The sequence below is a fragment of the Ostrea edulis genome, chromosome 2 (genome assembly GCF_947568905.1).
Source record: "Ostrea edulis chromosome 2, xbOstEdul1.1, whole genome shotgun sequence".
In the NCBI taxonomy this organism is placed as follows: domain Eukaryota; kingdom Metazoa; phylum Mollusca; class Bivalvia; order Ostreida; family Ostreidae; genus Ostrea; species Ostrea edulis.
Window position 1 is genome coordinate 108,095,716 of NC_079165.1, and position 18,940 is coordinate 108,114,655.

At 35.1% G+C, this 18,940-nt stretch overlaps 1 protein-coding gene across 2 annotated transcripts in view; it reads left to right on the plus strand.

Moving 5' to 3' along the window:
* Positions 1 to 18,940, plus strand: part of LOC125665419 (titin-like) — a 197,062-nt gene that overhangs the window by 70,110 nt on the left and 108,012 nt on the right. For both annotated transcript variants that reach the window (XM_056156017.1, XM_056156018.1), the window contains exon 6: positions 18,256 to 18,531. In XM_056156017.1, the coding sequence (XP_056011992.1) occupies positions 18,256 to 18,531 (276 nt within the window). The remainder of the gene's footprint in view (positions 1 to 18,255; positions 18,532 to 18,940) is intronic.

An 18,940-nucleotide genomic window follows, 5' to 3' on the forward strand; every position in this document is an offset into this window, starting at 1 on the left:
TCAGCATTTTAAAGTTCACTGAACATGCATTGAGACACACAATTTTAAAATTGACATTGTCTGACACAGTATAATTAATGATTAATACTGACTGTGCAAATATTAATTGTGATGATTTTTTTTTCTAAGCATCATCCTAAGGACCAGTGCAAGTTGAAATGGGCTTCCAGCCAACAACTTCAACAGCAATTTGCCATGAAAATCAGTAAGAAAGGTACAATATTTTCTATCTTAGTAAGATATAATTTTTCATTTTAACACATACCAGACATTTATAAAGACAATTCTTAGTATATTAAATATTCATCTTTTTTTTCAATATTTGAATATACAGAATATATTTTTTAACAGGTACTTCATTTATATTGATGATGGCATATCCCCATGACCCCACAACTTTACAGGTTACAGAGAAAATTCAAGAACTTCTGCAAAATGTGGGACTTGGATAGAATCAATAATGTATTTGTAAGCCCAGAGCAATGGCTATATTGTGCAACATACTAAAGTGTGAATTTAATGGAAAACAAGTACATGTACTCATGTATTACATGTCTTTTTTAAAGACAATAATATTGTATAAATATAGAGGAAGTGTCATTGTTGATTATTCTAAGTTTTTGATATATCAAAATCAGTAAACATTTCTAAATGAAAATAAAATACCAATTTTATAACTTTAATCAATGTGTTTGAATTTCTCATTTTCTATCCCACCCCCCTTACACACACAGTGCATATATACTGTGAATGCAATATGCATGCATTCTAAGTTATCCAAGCAAGTTTTTGTTTCAGTGTGAGACTACAAGTAGGACTCATAAACTTATGAAGAGACATATATATTTGTGAGAGCAAGATAGCTGATATGAGCCTTGAGATCAATGGGTCGAGCCGCGGTGGTGGTCTAGAGGTTAGAGCGTTCGCCCCGCATCCGGAAGGCCAGGGTTCGAATCCCGGCCGCGACAGACCTGAGTTGTTGAAACAGGGAGTGACAGTTCCATTGCCAAACGCTCAGCATCAGGTGTGAATGTCACTGGTCCTCGGAGATGACCTTCAAAACGGATGCCCAGTGTCACAGTAGATGTGGCACGCTAAAGAACCCTCACTGCTCAATGGCTGTAAGCCCAGAGCAAAGTCCTAAATTCAAAGCCGTTCACCGGTCTTGGTAACATCTCCATATGAGTAAAAAATTCTCGAGAGAGACGTTAAACAAGATACAATCAATCAATCCATGGGTCGATTGGGTGGAAATCTTTCCATTGATATTAAATATAAAGTTGTTATTTAAACATATTTGGTGCACTATGCTGTATAATCATATCAATTTCTTATAATAGGTAATCATGTCTGGTTATTATAAAAAAAATGTATGAAAAATAACTAAATATTAATGCAATCATTGTGAGTGCAAAAAGGTCAATTGCAAGAGCACATACATAAATGCATTGGCGGGTATAAGGGGTGGGGGGGTGGGGGCAACCGGCGCGAGCCCCCCTAAAATTTTCAAGTTTAAAGTAAATCGTGGTCTCTTGTTTAGAGAAATATATACGATAAAAGAAGCCATAATTTCCTCCACTCTCAGAGAAATAAATGTCTGACAAAATCTTTTGATGTATTGAATTACTTTTAGTGTTAGAACTGCTATTTTTTCCAAAAACCCTTAAAATTTGCGTTATTTTATTAATTTCACCTTATTAAAAATGACAGAAAATAATAAAAATGACTACATAGCAGACATATTTTAAGCCCTATAAAATCTGTAAAATCCAGGAGTTTCTGAGGAATCCCCCCCCCCCCTTCAAGGCGGCCCCCAGACCCCTGCCTCATACAGTTGCACCCCTCCCCCAACTTCAATTCCTGATCCGCCCCTGAAATAGCTTATAGAAACCTTCTTATTGTCATGCTCAATTTTTAAAGAGGTAATTTGGGAATGCTTAAGCATCTTAAGTTAGAAAAAGATCAGTAGTTTATCTCTGCTGGCTGAATCTTTCTTCTCAATGCACCGAGTGCAATTCATGACGTCTATGTTCCTGCTCATTCTTTCTCCTCCATACCATGTAGTATATTAAAGGGGTTGGGATGTAATGGAAACATTTGTTTTAACAAATATAAATTGTATTTCAATTTTTTGTGGGGATTTTTATTTGGGAAAACTCTTGATATTAATCATCAAATATGATGACGTATGATAAATCTATATTCTGAGTGTAAGTGCACAAAGGTCAACAACGAGAACTACAACAAAATATAAGCTAAAATTTGAAATACATACTTTCTGTATTATATTTATTAATTTAAAAAAGGTATTACAAAGAATCTTCGAATTTCAGCAAGCTGTTTTTGATGGATTGTTTACAACATCTTTTAATAACCCTTTTTCTTACGAAAATGTGTAGTTTGTTAAAAGGGGGTGGGGTTAGGAATTTTTTGCTAGTACCATATTGAACCCCATTATGGTGTATACTTTTTTTCCATATATTTTACTTACTAATAGACTGACCACTTAATGAAATAAAATAAGACATTTGATGGGTAATTTTTTTGCAGCTTAAGCAAAGGTATGACCCTGTGTGCAAATATTGTGCACTGTTTTAAGGTAATTAGCCAATGTAGCTCTGTTGAAGTAATGTTGTTGCATGTTAATAATGATTGCTGAACTTGAAATGTAATATACAATTAATATGTGAAAGGTTGTTTGGAACCATATATGACAAGTTATGATCCTTTTTACAATAAGAATGTTATAGCTCTATTTGTATATAATAATAATAATAAAAGTACACTTATATAGCGCCTTATCTAAAAATACTCTAAAGCGCTGTACAACATACTAAAATTTACAATTGATAATTAAAAGAAAAACCATAGAATACACAACGAATAATCCTTACATATATAAGCATGAATGCAACATTATGTCATAATGGATAAAAAGTACAAATCAAGACAATTTAAAGTATAAAATATTATGCAAGCATACAACGTCCTAAATATATGAAAAACAAACAAGTAAAACCACTCAAAGGAATCTAAAACACAAATGTGCCCAAAATTCATTAAATTCAACAGTATATAGTTATTTAAAGGTTATAGGATTGACAGAAAAGATGAGTTTTTAACAGACATTTAAAACATGCAAGATTTTTGGCGTTTCTGAGCTGACTAGGCAGATTGTTCCAGAGTGTGGATGCAGCCTTGTCCAATCTGCGTTCACCGTAGGTCTTAGTTCTGACTGATGGTACAGTTAATAGATTTGCGGTTTCTGAACGCAGGGCTCTTGTCAGGTTGTATGGAATAATGAGTTCCGTTAGATATCCTGGAGCCAGGTTGTGGAGACTTTTAAACACATAAAGGAGAATTTTGTATTGGATACGATAATCAACGGGAAGCCAATGAAGATTGATCAGAACAGGTGTGATATGATCGTGTTTTCTAGTCCGTGTAATTATCCTTGCAGCGGTGTTTTGAATTCGCTGGAGTTTGTTTGTGAATTGTTTGTTGATTCCATACAATAAAGCGTTACCATAGTCCAGCCTCGATGTAACGAGAGAATTCACTAGAATTTTACAAGCATCATCGGTTATAAACGGTCGAATGCTGCCTATCCGACGTAGATGCATGTAACATGATCTTGCAACGGAACTGCATTGTTTTTCCAGTGTAAGGGATTTGTCGAGATACATTCCGAGATTTCTCACATTTTCAGTATCACAAATGATGTTTCCATCGAAAGTTATGTTGAAATTATTGTTATCGTATTTGCTTCGTTTTGGGACAAACACCATTAATTTTGTTTTGTCTTGATTTAGTTTTAGCAGGTTAGTACACATCAATTTACGGATATCTGAGAGACACCGTGTTAACCTATTCGAAACATCATCCCAGTTTTGACGCGGTTCGACTACAATATAGATCTGGCTGTCATCAGCATAGCAGTGATAGTCCATGTCATGAAGATCACATATTTGTCCTATCGGTTTGCTGAACAAACAATAGAGCCGAGGCCCTAACACAGAACCTTGCGGAACTCCAATCGTAATTTCCTGGGATTCAGACAGTTCGGAACCAACGGCTACACGCTGACATCTGTCACTCAGATATGATTGTATCCAAGACAAAGCAGAGCTAGTTATTCCCTAACTAAATTCGAGACGTTGAAAAAGTATCTGATGATCGATCACATCGAAGGCGGCTGACAGATCTAACATTACAAGAATGCAACAACAGTTATTGTCAAGTGCCTTCACCACGTCATGATGGACTTTCAACATAGCCGTTTCCGTTGAATGACAAGAACGATAAGCAGATTGTTTTCTGTCCATTGGATTGTTCGTATTCAAATGGTGTTCAATTCTTGATGACACTACTTTCTCCGTAATCTTAGATACGAATGAGAAATTCGATACCGGGCGATAGTTCTTTAAATTTTCCTTATCTAGTCCGGGTTTCTTAAGTAGTGGTCTTACTGTTGCCTGCTTAAAACTTCCTGGAACGAACGCCTCACTGAGAGATTTGTTGACCATAGCTGTTATAATTGGTACAAACTCGTCGATACTTTGTTTTAACATGCGAGTTGGCAGAGGATCGAGATCGCAGGACTTAGACGGATATTTCATTATCGACTTCCGAATTTTGTCACAAGATGCTGGATAAAACTGGGTTAACGGAACGCCTGAGTACTTTACATCAGCCCATAGAGTATTTGAGCTTGTTTCTGTTTCACTCTTTTGGACTTGTAAAGTTTCTCTGATAGTCTGGATTTTTCCGAGAAAATAGTTCCCAGATCTATTAGCTAGATCCCAATCATTATCAGATGTCGGTAAAATAACATTAGTGTTGTTACCAAGGAGCTTGCCTGTGAGTTTGAAAAGTCTTTTGGTATCATTACCACATTCCAATATGCTGGTTGAATAGTTGTCTTGTTTGCTACGGAAAAGTAATTTACTATTTAGGAGACACTTTTCACGGTAGATTTGACGATTGATTTCTAAGTTGGTACGCCTCCAAACTCGTTCCGCCTTTCTTTTCTCCCTTTTAGGCGTATGTAACTCTTAAGAATACCACTTTGTGTTTGGTCGAATTGTTATTGTTTTGGTTTGAATCGGTGCATGTTTTTCGATGATCGCTTTTACACCCTCGTGATACAAGTCAACAATACCATCTAAACCAAGTTCGCTTGTCACCTTTAGTGCGGACGCTATGTCTTTCTCAAAATCACCAACATCAACATTCCGGTATTTTCTGATCGATACGGTTTTCTGTTGTTTCAGTGGTTTAGTTGAGTTAATCAGCGATGTTATACCTCTATGATCACAGGATGCAATACCTTTAGAATCACAGATATACTGATCATCAACGATTGGGTTTGCCTGTAGAAGACGACTGTTTTCGCGAGCGACAACTACATCGAGAATATGCCCTCGGACATGGGTTGGTTGATCAACTAGTTGTTTAAAGCCATGTTCATGTAATGACTGTATAAACCTTTGTGAGTTTGTATCTTGTTGTACATCCAGATGAAAGTTGAGATCACCTGTGATAATAATCTCTTCAGATGACAAAGCATGAAGAGACAAGTACTGCGACCATTCCTCAAAGAAAGTGGACACGCACAACTTGTTGGATTTCGACGAGGGTGGACGATAGATGATACAGAGGCGCAGTTTCGTGTTTTGAGACATTATAACACATTCTAGGTGTTCGAATTGTGTAAAAGTCAAGTCAGATGTTAATAATCTCACACTAATAGTCTTAGTGTATATCAGGGCGACACCTCCACCTCGTATCTTCCTAGGAATGTTAAATATGTCATAACCCTCTGGTACCAGATCACCTAGCACAATGCTATCTATGTCGGTTCCCAACCATGTTTCAGTTAATGCAGTAAGATCTATATTGTTCGAAATTATAAGATCAGAAACTGGAATAGCCTTGTTCTTTCAATGATCTATAATTCAAAGTATATAGCTTTAAAGGATGGATTATCCGAGTCTCTCGTATAATGGGCACAACTTTCGAATGTGTTAAATGTTCAGATGTCAAGAAACGGTAACGATGTATAGCAGGACATTGCGTTATTCTCACTGGTATTGCACTGCTTTGAGTTTGATCATCGATTCGTAGTGAAACTAAATTACGAGTATGCACTCCATTTTGTGGACAGTGATAAAAGGTGTTGGAAAATCCAGTGACTATCTTGATTTTCCGTTTAACACTGTGACCTGCCTTTGTACCACGCCTGAATCGGCGTATAGGCTGACTGCTGACCAGTGAGCCCAAGTTCAAGACCCATCTGGGTACGTAACGACGTTTGAAGGGGTTCATTGTCTGATCACCACAGTTTAGTCTAATCAATCTAGCAAATCACCTCAAAGTAATTGCAACAGAAACAAACTCGACGGAATTTAATAAACAAAAGCGTGATTAACAACATACAAAAAATCGGACAAAATCGGACAATGGGAAATATTTAAAATTTAGACTTAAATGTTGTAGTAAACCATCGATATTTTGTGATGTTTACGGCACGCCGTACACGTAAAGGGGAGTAACTTAACTGTGACAGTCATCGGAATAAAGTTATACACGACGATCTAAAGTGCATGTAATAAAAAACGCGATTAAACAGCTTAACAGTTGTATTAAAAAGGTGATTTTAAGACCTTCTATATGCATACAATATTGCTCAACATCTCATATTCTTTGCCGACTTCCATTCCCGGGGAACTTTCGTGAATAAAACTTCAAAATATTTTGTTTGACCCTCTACTGAATTAATTTTAATTATAAAACACAATATTTACTCTAGAAGTTATGAATAATCAATTATAAATGAAATCTTAAAGAATTAGTGTCAATATACAACGGGGAATTACGTTTGTCAAAAAAGAAAGTATGGAAAGCCATTCGGGTTAAAAGTTTCATCATTTGAGCAAACGTTTTGTATTTAAAAACTTTTATAAAACTAAGTAAGTAAAGTATTTTTGCTTTTCTTTTTCAAATTCAGGTTTGGGGAGTCATTCATGGGTAATAATAATGATAATAAAACATTGATAATATAAATAATAAAAATCAATGTAAGTAAACACTTGCGCATAGTATCATGATTTGATGTAAAATCGAGTAGTTGCTCTTTCTAATTAGTCTTGGGCTCACGACCTGCGGAACCACATCTCCTAACAGCATGCGAACAGCGCGCTAGACCGCCTGGCCATCTATTCAAGACAAAACTTGTTTTCGATGACGATGGAATTCTCGCCACGCTTGCACACGATCATTGAGAATGGAAATGGGATACAGTTATTTATCGTAAATTTTAGAGGATCATACAAAATGCACATTGTGTTTGAAATGTCTATATATAAAGCACAGAAATAGCAACGAACTCTGAAATAAACATAACTGCCCTAAGGGACGAAATCAATGTCGGATGAAAATTTAAATTCAATTAGTTAGGGGGGGGGGGGGGATAAAAACTCCCGCAAGTTTCTGTCATCCAACATCGATTACACATTATCACTGCTTTCAGCAATTCTTGTATCCGTTAAAACTATTGTCTTTTGAAGGTTCAATTCTTTCAATGACCATAACTTTTTTGTTTTTGGTCCAAATCTTTTCAAACTTGTATTGTATATGTATCTTGATATTCTTACCAAAAGTGTACAGTTATAATTACCATCCGGCACGTGCATGCACGTGTGCTAAATTGTGATTGGACGATTTTCAAATCGCCATAACTTTCTTAAAAATGATGGAAACAATATGAAATTTATACTGTAAGTATATCTATCAAATGTCTATTGAATGACATCAACATTGATGGTGAGTCATAATCACGTGCCCGTGTATGCACGTGCATAGCTTTTCGTTCATTTTTCGGGTACTAAAATGGTCATAACTATTGAATTAAAAACTGAAATGAATTCAAATTTACCCTGAGGATCTACGATATGAATGTCTATGAAATGGTGTCAATAAATTTTCCATTATCAAAATCGCGTGCGCGTGAATGCGCGTGCATTGTAATTTTTGACGTCTAAATTTAAGTATTGGTCTATAACATTTTGAGATAGCAATGAATAGGTTTGAAAATTAGATTCCAGGTATGTTTTGGGCCTCTCAATTTATTAATAGTCTCAAAATCACTTCCCTGCACGCGCATGCACGTGCGCTTAATTCTGATTGGACGATTTTGAAATCCCAATAACTTTCTTATGAGTGAAGCAATCGATACCAAATTCATATAGTAAGTATATTGTTTAAATGTCTATTGAATAGCATCAACAAAATTGTTGTGTGGTACTCATGCGCACGTGTATGCATGTGCATTGATTTCGGTCTTTGTAGTTTTGAGTTGCCGTTAATTTCTCGTTTTTCATTGAACAGTTGTGAAACTTCTCTTGTACTCATATAGTAAGACTTCTAATGTATCGAGATGGTAGAATTATTTATATCCACGTGCATGCACGTACGTGCACGTGCACAAAACTCTTAGATCTTTATAACTGATTTGAACTAGTATGAAATGGACTGAACGTTATAAGATAGTTATACATGTATATTCACATGCTACACAGTTTGCAATGGTCAAAACCACTTGTACTGAAATAAATGTCACCACTTACTAAATGGGGGGATGTTTGGGGAACATCTGTAACGGTCCCCGTTACAATAAGTACTAGTTATGTTCCCCAAACAAAGTTTGGGAACATATTGGTTTTACTCTGTTTCTTCTTCTTCTTCTTATTATTATTATTCTTTCTTTATTCTTGTCACCCTTTTTTCTCCACGAGTGTTCTCAGAAACTACTGAAGGGATCAAGATGAAACCTTTTTAGGATGATAGAATACTCTATGTAGATGTGCGGAACGAATGTCATTTTGTCTGAAAATGCATGCATGAGCATGCACGTGCATTGGATTTTTTGTTTACAAATTTTGGAATTCGTCTAACTTTTTTATTTTTCAATGAAATCATTTGATATTTGTATTGCAGGTATAACTTGAGACCCTTAACCGTTTGGCATCGTCAAATTTCAATTCTGCACTCGTATGCACGTGTGCTTCAATTTGATTGGATAATACAAAACCGTTTAAAACATTCATGCCAATCAAGGAAATTTAATGATATTTACAGGATAGGTAGACATGTCAAATATCTACAGATCGATGTAATAAAAATTGCAAACGCGCATGCGCACGCACGTGCATTGTCTTTTGAAGGTTCAATTCTTTCAATGACCATAACTTTTTTGTTTTTGGTCAAAATCTTTTCAAACTTGTATTGTATATGTATCTTGATATTCTTAACAAAAGTGTACAGTCATAATTACCATCAGGCACGCGCATGCACGTGTGCTAAATTCTGATTGGACGATTTTCAAATCGCCATAACTTTCTTATAAATAATGGAAACAATATGAAATTCATACTGTAAGTATATCTATCAAATGTCTATTGAATGACATCAACATTGATGCTGAGTCATACTCACGTGCCCGTGTATGCACGTGCATATCTTTTCTTTCATTTTTCGGGTGCTAAAATCGTCATAATTATTGAATTAAAAACTGAAATGAATTCAAATTTACCCTGAGGATCTATGATGTGAATGTCTATGAAATGGTGTCAACAAATTTTTCATTATCAAAATTGCGTGCGCGTGAATGCACGTGCATTGTAATTTTTGATGTCTAAATTCAAGTATTGGTCTATAACATTTTGAGATTGCAATGAATAGGTTTGAAAATTAGGTTGCAGGTATGTTTTGGGTCTCTCAATTTATTAATAGTGTCAAAATCACTTCCCTGCACACGCATGCACGTGCGCTTAATTCTGATTGGGCGATTTTGAAATCCCAATAACTTTCTTATGAGTGAAGCAATCGATACCAAATTCATATAGTAAGTATATTGTTCAAATGTCTATTGAATAGCATCAACAAAATTGCTGTGTGGTACTCACGCGCACGTGTATGCACGTGCATTGATTTCGGTCTTTGTAGTTTTGAGTTGCCGTTAATTTCTCGTTTTTCATTGAACAGTTGTGAAACTTCTCTTGTACTCATATAGTAAGACTTCTAATGTATCGAGATGGTCGAATTATGTATATACATGTGCATGCACGTACGTGCACGTGCACAAAACTCTCAGATCTTTATAACTGATTTGTATTAGCATGAAATGGAATGAACGTTATAAAATAGTTATATATTCACATGTTTCACAATTTGCAATGGTCAAAACCACTTGTTCTGAAGTAAATGACACCACTTGCTAAATGGGGGAATGTTTGGGGAACATCTGTAACGGTCCCCGTTACAATAAGTACTAGTTATTATTATTATTATTCTTTCTTTCTTCTTGGGACTTTTTTGTCCATGAGTGTTCTCAGAAACTACTGAAGGGATCAATATGAAACCTTTTTAGGATGATAGTATAGCATATGTAGATGTGCGGAATGAATGTCATTTTGTCTGAAAATGCATGCATGTGCATGCACGTGCATTGGATTTTTTGTTTACAAACTTTAAAATCAGTCTAACTTTTTTATTTTTCAATGAAATCGTTTCCTATTTATATCGTAGGTATAACATAGGACCCTTAACTGTTTGGCATCGTCAAAATTTCAATTCTGCACGCGCATGCACGTGTGCTTCAATTTGATTGGATAATACAAAACCGTTTAAAACATTCATGCCAATCAAGGAAATTTAATGATATTTACAGGGTAGGTAGACATGCGAAATATCTACAGATCGATGTAATAAAAATTGCAAACGCGCATGCGCACGCACGTGCATTGTCTTTTGAAGGTTCAATTCTTTCAATGACCATAACTTTTTTGTTTTTTGTCAAAATCTTTTGAAACTTGTATTGTATATGTATCTTGATATTCTTAACAAAAGTATATAGTCATAATTACCATCCGGCACGTTCATGCACGTGTGCTAAATTGTTATTGGACGATTTTCAAATCGCCATAACTTTCTTATAAATGATGAAAACAATATGAAATTTATACTGTAAGTATATCTATCAAATGTCTATTGAATGACATCAACATTGATGCTGAGTTATACTCACGTGCCCGTGTATGCACGTGCATAGCTTTTCTTTCATTTTTCGGGTACTAAAATGGTCATAACTATTGAATTAAAAACTGAAATGAATTCAAATTTACCCTGAGGATCTATGATATGAATGTCTGTGAAATGGTGTCAACAAATTTTCCATTATCAAAATCGCGTGCGCGTGAATGCGCGTGCATTGTAATTTTTGACGTCTAAATTTTAGTATTGGTCTATAACATTTTGAGATTGTAATGAATAGGTTTGAAAATTAGGTTGCAGGTATGTTTTAGGCCTCTCAATGTATTAATAGTCTCAAAATCACTTCCCTGCACGCGCATGCACGTGCGCTTAATTCTGATTGGACGATTTTGAAATCCCAATAACTTTCTTATGAGTGAAGCAATCGATACCAAATTCATATAGTAAGTATATTGTTCAAATGTCTATTGAATAGCATCAACAAAATTGCTGTGTGGTACTCACGCGCACGTGTATGCACGTGCATTGATTTCGGTCTTTGTAGTTTTGAGTTGCCGTTAATTTCTCGTTTTTCATTGAACAGCTGTGAAACTTCTCTTGTACTCATATAGTAAGACTTCTAATGTATCGAGATGGTCGAATTATTTACATGCACGTGCATGCACGTACGTGCACGTGCACAAAACTCTCAAATCTTTATAACTGAATTGAACTAGTATGAAATGGACCAACGTTATAAGATAGTTATATATTTACATGCTACACAGTTTGCAATGATCAAAACAACTTGTACTGAAATAAATGTCACCACTTACTAAATGGGGGAATGTTTGGGGAACATCTGTAACGGTCCCCGTTACAATAAGTACTAGTTATTATTATTATTATTATTATTCTTTCTTTATTCTTGTCACCCTTTTTTGTCCACGAGTGTTCTCAGAAACTACTGAAGGGATCAAGATGAAACCTTTTTAGGATGATAGAATACTCTATGTAGATGTGCGGAACGAACGTCATTTTGTCTGAAAATGCATGCATGTGCATGCACGTGCATTGGATTTTTTGTTTACAAACTTTGGAATGCGTCTAACTTTTTTATTTTTCAATGAAATCGTTTGATATTTATATTGCAGGTATAACTTGAGACCCTTAACCGTTTGGCATCGTCAAAATTTCAATTCTGCACGCGCATGCACGTGTACTTTAATTTGATTGGATAATACAAAACCGTTTATAACTTTCATGTAAATTAAGATTATTTAATGATATTTACAGGATAGGTAAAGATTATAAATATCTACAAATCTATGTTATAAAAATTGAAGACGCGCATGCGCACGCACGTGCATTAACATTTGAATATTCAATTCTTTCAATGACCATAACTTTTTTGTTTTTTGTCAAAATCTTTTCAAACTTGTATCTTGATACTCTTAACAAATGAAAACAGTCAAAATAACTATCCGGCACGTGCATGCACGTGTGCTTAATTCTGATTGGACGATTTTGAAATCGCCATAACTTTCTTATAAATGATGGAAACAATATGAAATTCATACTGTAAGTATATCTATCAAATGTCTATTGAATGACATCAACATTTATGCTGAGTAATACTCACGTGCCCGTGTATGCACGTGCATATCATTTCTTTCATTTTTTGGGTACTAAAATGGTCATAACTATTGAATTAAAAACGGAAATGAATTCAAATTTACCCTGAGGATCTATGATATGAATGTCTATGAAATGGTGTCAACAAATTCTCCATTATCAAAATCGCGTGCGCGTGAATGCGCGTGCATTGTAAATTTTGACATCTAAATTTAATTATTGGTCTATAACATTTTGAGATTGCAATGAATAGGTTTGAAAATTAGGTTGCAGGTATGTTTCGCGCCTCTCAATTTATTAATAGTGTCAAAATCACTTCCCTGCACGCGCATGCACGTGTGCTTCAATTTGATTGGATAATACAAAACCGTTTATAACTTTCATGTAAATTAAGACAATTTGATGATATTTACAGGATAGGTAAAGATTTTAAATATCTACAAATTTATGTTATAAAAATTGAAAACGCGCATGCGCACACACGTGCATTGACATTTGAATATTGAATTAATTCAATGACCATAACTTTTTTGTTTTTTGTCAAAATCTTTTCAAACTTGTATTGTGGATGTATCTTGACATTCTTAACAAATGAGTACAGTCATAATAACTATCCGGCACGTGCATGCACGTGTGCTTAATTCTGATTGGACGATTTTGAAATCACCATAACTTTCTTATAAATGATGGAAACAATATGAAATTCATACTGTAAGTATATCTATCAAATGTCTATTGAATGACATCAACATTTATGCTGAGTAATACTCACGTGCCCGTGTATGCACGTGCATATCATTTCTTTCATTTTTTGGGTACTAAAATGGTCATAACTATTGAATTAAAAACTGAAATGAATTCAAATTTACCCTGAGGATCTATGATATGAATGTCTATGAAATGGTGTCAACAAATTCTCCATTATCAAAATCGCGTGCGCGTGAATGCGCGTGCATTGTAAATTTTGACATCTAAATTTAATTATTGGTCTATAACATTTTGAGATTGCAATGAATAGGTTTGAAAATTAGGTTGCAGGTATGTTTCGCGCCTCTCAATTTATTAATAGTGTCAAAATCACTTCCCTGCACGCGCATGCACGTGTGCTTCAATTTGATTGGATAATACAAAACCGTTTATAACTTTCATGTAAATTAAGACAATTTGATGATATTTACAGGATAGGTAAAGATTTTAAATATCTACAAATTTATGTTATAAAAATTGAAAACGCGCATGCGCACACACGTGCATTGACATTTGAATATTGAATTAATTCAATGACCATAACTTTTTTGTTTTTTGTCAAAATCTTTTCAAACTTGTATTGTGGATGTATCTTGACATTCTTAACAAATGAGTACAGTCATAATAACTATCCGGCACGTGCATGTACGTGTGCTAAATTCTGATTGGACGATTTTCAAATCGCCATATTTTTCTTATAAATGATGGAAACAATATGAAATTTATACTGTAAGTATATCTATCAAATGTCTATTGAATGACATCAACATTGATGCTGGGTCGTACTCACGTGCGCGTGTATGCACGTGCATAGCTTTTCTTTCATTTTTTGGGTACTAAAATGGTCATAACTCTTGAATTAAAAACTGAAATGAATTCAAATTTACCCTGAGGATTTATGATATGAATGCCTATGAAATGGTGTCAACAAATTTTCCATAATCAAAATTGCTTGCGCGTGAATGCGCATGCATTGTAATTTTTGACGTCTAAATTTAAGTATTGGTATATAACATTTTTAGATTGCAATGAATAGCTTTGAAATTTAGGTTTCAGGTATCTTTGGTACCTTTCAATTTATTATTAGGGTCAAAATCACTTCCCTGCACGTGCATGCACGTGCGCTTCATTTTGATTGGATAATACTAAAACGTTTGTAACTATCTTATTTATGAAGCGAATGAGATGATATTCACAGCATAGGTTGACAATATGTGTATCGACATATTGGTGTAACAAAAAAATGCCAACGCACATGCGCGTGCAACGTTTTTTAAATGTTCAATTTTTAAAGGACGACAACGTTTTTGTTTTTCTTCAAATTCTATTGATATTAGGGGTTTTGATGTGTCTTAGTACTCCTTACAAATTGCTGTGGTTAGAATTACTGCTCATCACGTACATGCACGTGTGCTGATTTCTGATTGGACGATTTTAAAATCGCTATAACTTCCTTATATTTGTTGGAAACGTTATGAAATTCATACTGTGGGTATATGATACAAATGCCTGTTGAACGACATCAACAAAAATTCGGAATCATACACGCGTGCGCGTGTATGCACGTGCAACGCTTTCTTTCATTTCTTGGTACTGAAATGACCATATTGAACGTACTACATGTAATTAAAGGCTAAAATAAAATGATTTTTTCCTATAGATTCACAAGGACATCACTTTTTAATTGGGGGAGGTTTGGGGAACATCTGTAACGGTCCCCGTTACAATTAGAACTAGTTTATTATGTTTTATATCGAAGCTTCATCATAAACATATATCAAAATAAAAAAAATTCAATGGTTAATTTTTTTAGCATCAACCTATCAATCTCTACCTTAAATTTAGTTTTAGTATACTTTCAGAAAATGAATATGTTGATTAAATGTACATCTCAAAAGACATCTTGATGGTTATCAGCTATATTCAGCATTGATTGTGAGCCATGGGAGTCCACCTGAATTATATCATGGTTTGTGCTGAATGCCAAATATGGCTGTTGTTGACCACTGGTATGATCTTCTGAGTGGGTAATTAGTTTTTGTATTATTGCTATTGCAAATGGTGAGTAAAACATTTTTTCTTTCCTATTGATTTGTAAATTTAACTGTTATCTTTGTCTAAAATACCCTTAAAAATCCTAAAAAAGGCCCTTTATTTATTTATTTAATTTTTTATAATTTGGCCTAAAAATGGCCATTATATTATGTGAAATGTCACTTGAAAGCCTGGATATAGTGCAGATTCAAGTTTGTTTAAATGATGGCCCGCGGGGGTCCGATGGGGCCACAATAGGGGATCAAAGTTGTACATACAAATATATAGGGAAAATCTTTAAAAATCTTCTTCTCAAGAACCACTGAGCCAGAAAAGCTGAGATTTATATGAAAGCTTCCCGATATAGTGCAGATTCAGGTTTGTTAAAATCATGGCCCCCGGGGGTCGGATGGGGCCACAGGGGGGGGGGGGGTCAAAGTTTTACATACAAATATATAGAGAAAATCTTTAAAAATCTTCTTCTCAAGAACCACTGAGCCAGAAAAGCTGAGAATTATATGAAAGCTTCCTGACATAGTGCAGATTCAAGTTTGTTAAAATCATGGCCCCCGGGGGTCGGATGGAGCCACAATAGGGGATCAAAGTTTTACATACAAATATATTGGGACAATCTTTAAAAATCTTCTTCCCAAGAACCACTGTGTCAGAAAAGCTGAGATTTATATGAAAGCTTCCTGATATAATGCAGATTCAAATTTGTTGAAATCATGGCCCCCAGGGGTAGGATGGGGCCACAAGGGGGATCAAAGTTTTACATACAAATATATAGGAGAAATCTTTAAAAATCTTCTTCTCAAGAACCACTGAGCCAGAAAAGCTGAGATTTATATGAAAGCTTCCTTATATAGTGCAGATTCAGGTTTGTTAAAATCATGTCCCTCGGGAATCGGATGGGGCCAAATAGGGGATCAAAGTTTTACATACAAATATATAGGGACAATTTTTAAAAATCATCTTCTCAAGAACCACTGAGCCAGAAAAGCTGATATTTACATGAAAGCTTCCTGATATAGTGCAGATTCAGGTTTGTTAAAAGTATGTCCCCCGGGGGTCGGATGGCGCCACAATAGGTGATCAAAGTTTTACAGACAAATATATAGGAGAAATCTTTAAAAATCTTCTTCTCAAGAACCACTGAGCCAGAAAAGCTGAGATTTATATGAAAGCTTCCTTATATAGTGCAGATTGAAGTTTGTTAAAATCATGTCCCTCGGGGATCGGATGGGGCCAAATTGGGGATCAAAGTTTTACATATAAATATATAGAGACAATCTTTAAAAATCTTCTTCTCAAGAACCACTAAGCCAGAAAATCTGATATTTACATGAAAGCTTTCTGACATAGTGCAGATTCAAGTTTGTTAAAATCCTGGCCCCCGGGGGTCGGATGGGGCCAAAATAGGGGATCAAAGTTTTACATACAAATATATAGGGACAATCTTTAAAAATCTTCTTCCCAAGAACCACTGAGTCAGAAAAGCTGAGATTTATATGAAAGCTTCCTGATATAATGCAGATTCAGGTTTGTTGAAATCACTACCCCCAGGGGTAGGATGGGGCCACAAGGGGGATCAAAGTTTTACATACAAATATATAGGAAAAATCTTTAAAAATCTTCTTCTCAAGAACCACTGAGCCAGAAAAGCTGAGATTTATATGAAAGCTTCCTTATATAGTGCAGATTCAGGTTTTTTAAAATCATGTCCCTCGGGAATCGGATGGGGCCAAATAGGGGATCAAAGTTTTACATACAAATATATAGGGACAATCTTTAAAAATCTTCTTCTCAATCGATGATTGGAACACCACTATTTGATACATTACAAGTTACAGATCAAGTTTAAATTTGGTCCTGGTCTGTTGATTTTTCACTTAGTTATGGCCCTTGGACTTAGATAAATAGCAGGAATGATCAGTTTTCCTAACTTTTTTTGGTTGTGCTTGCAGATATTCATTTGATATTTGGTACATTGCTTTGCCATAACAAGTTACAAATCATCTTTGAATTTTGTGTCGGTCCATTGATTTTTGTCCCCCACCGCAACGCGGTGTCTGTGTGTCCGTCCGTCTGTCCCAGTTCACTTTGTGGATGCAACTCCTCAGAAAACGCTCAGCGGATTTTGTTCATATTAGTAAGTAGGATTGTTAGTCACCATGTGTAGTTGATCATAAGATAAGATAAATCCTTAATAACAAGGAACGAAGCAAGGATTTAAAGACATGATACGGAAGATTCCGAGATACGAACTTCAAATTCCTCAAACTGTCACATAAATGGGTAATAAAACCTACTAAATGTTCCAAAAGTACACATTTTCCAATTCATGCGTGATTAAGAACCACATATATGCATTTATAGTTGGAAGTATGCAGTTGAATCGAGACAGAACTTTCATTATCAGAAATTTTAATTTGTTGATGACTAAGACACCATCTTGAAAAATGGCCGCCATAATGGATTTTTCAGGTGGCTAATGTTCTTTCTGGAAAGAATGATGTCTGAGAAGTATATGCATGCCAAATTTCATGCTTGCATCACTAAGTGCAAGATTTATATATATTTTTGACATAATCTGTCCCACTATCAGTTAAGAAGTAGAATATCATTTTTGAGGATTTTGGGGATATGATGAAGTTTGTCACATTCTATAACAGTCATCAAATATTCAGCTTGGCCGGTACAAAAATGAAAAATGTATCCCAAATTAAAGATTGCCATGTTCCATTAAGAGATATAAGGACCGTTTGTCATTAATCATTTTATACATTCACTTTACATTTTGAATAGTTGATGTCAGCAGTGTGACTCTGGAGCCCCGTGACAACCCGCTTACCCTGATGGAGGGATCGGACCGTGAAGTCCGGTGTACTGTCAACTCCAACGCCTTCCCTACACCAACGTATGCCTGGTTTATTGACACGAGAGATATAACCAGCACAGCGGGATCTGATACTTCTTCCGTCAGCATCACAGGAAGTAAGGCAGACAATGGGAAAGTACTCCGATGTCAGGCGACCAATAATAACAGACCAAAGAACGGCAATACTGTCCTCAATATTACATGTAGGTATTGTGAATACAGTGAATTACTGCAATAATGTAAAGACTACATAATTATGACTTAATTTATATTTAATGTTATTCAGATTTTAGATCATAACTAATTGAAGAACCTTTGATGGCAATTTGTCTATTGTCTGCAGGATAGGTATTTCAATTAAATCAATACTCTACATACACCGTAAAAAGTACATATACAGACATTTGATAAACTCAGTAAGGCAAAAGTCGAGATCTTGCTCATTTAGACTGAGATTGTGGGTCATTATGTTTATTATTATGTTTATTCAGGCAAAGCATCAGATAAATTACAAATCTCAATCATATACATTGTAAAATACATTAATAATGTCAATTAGGAATCACAAATGAATTTTTGGCACATTGCTATCGTATGTACACATTAGCACTC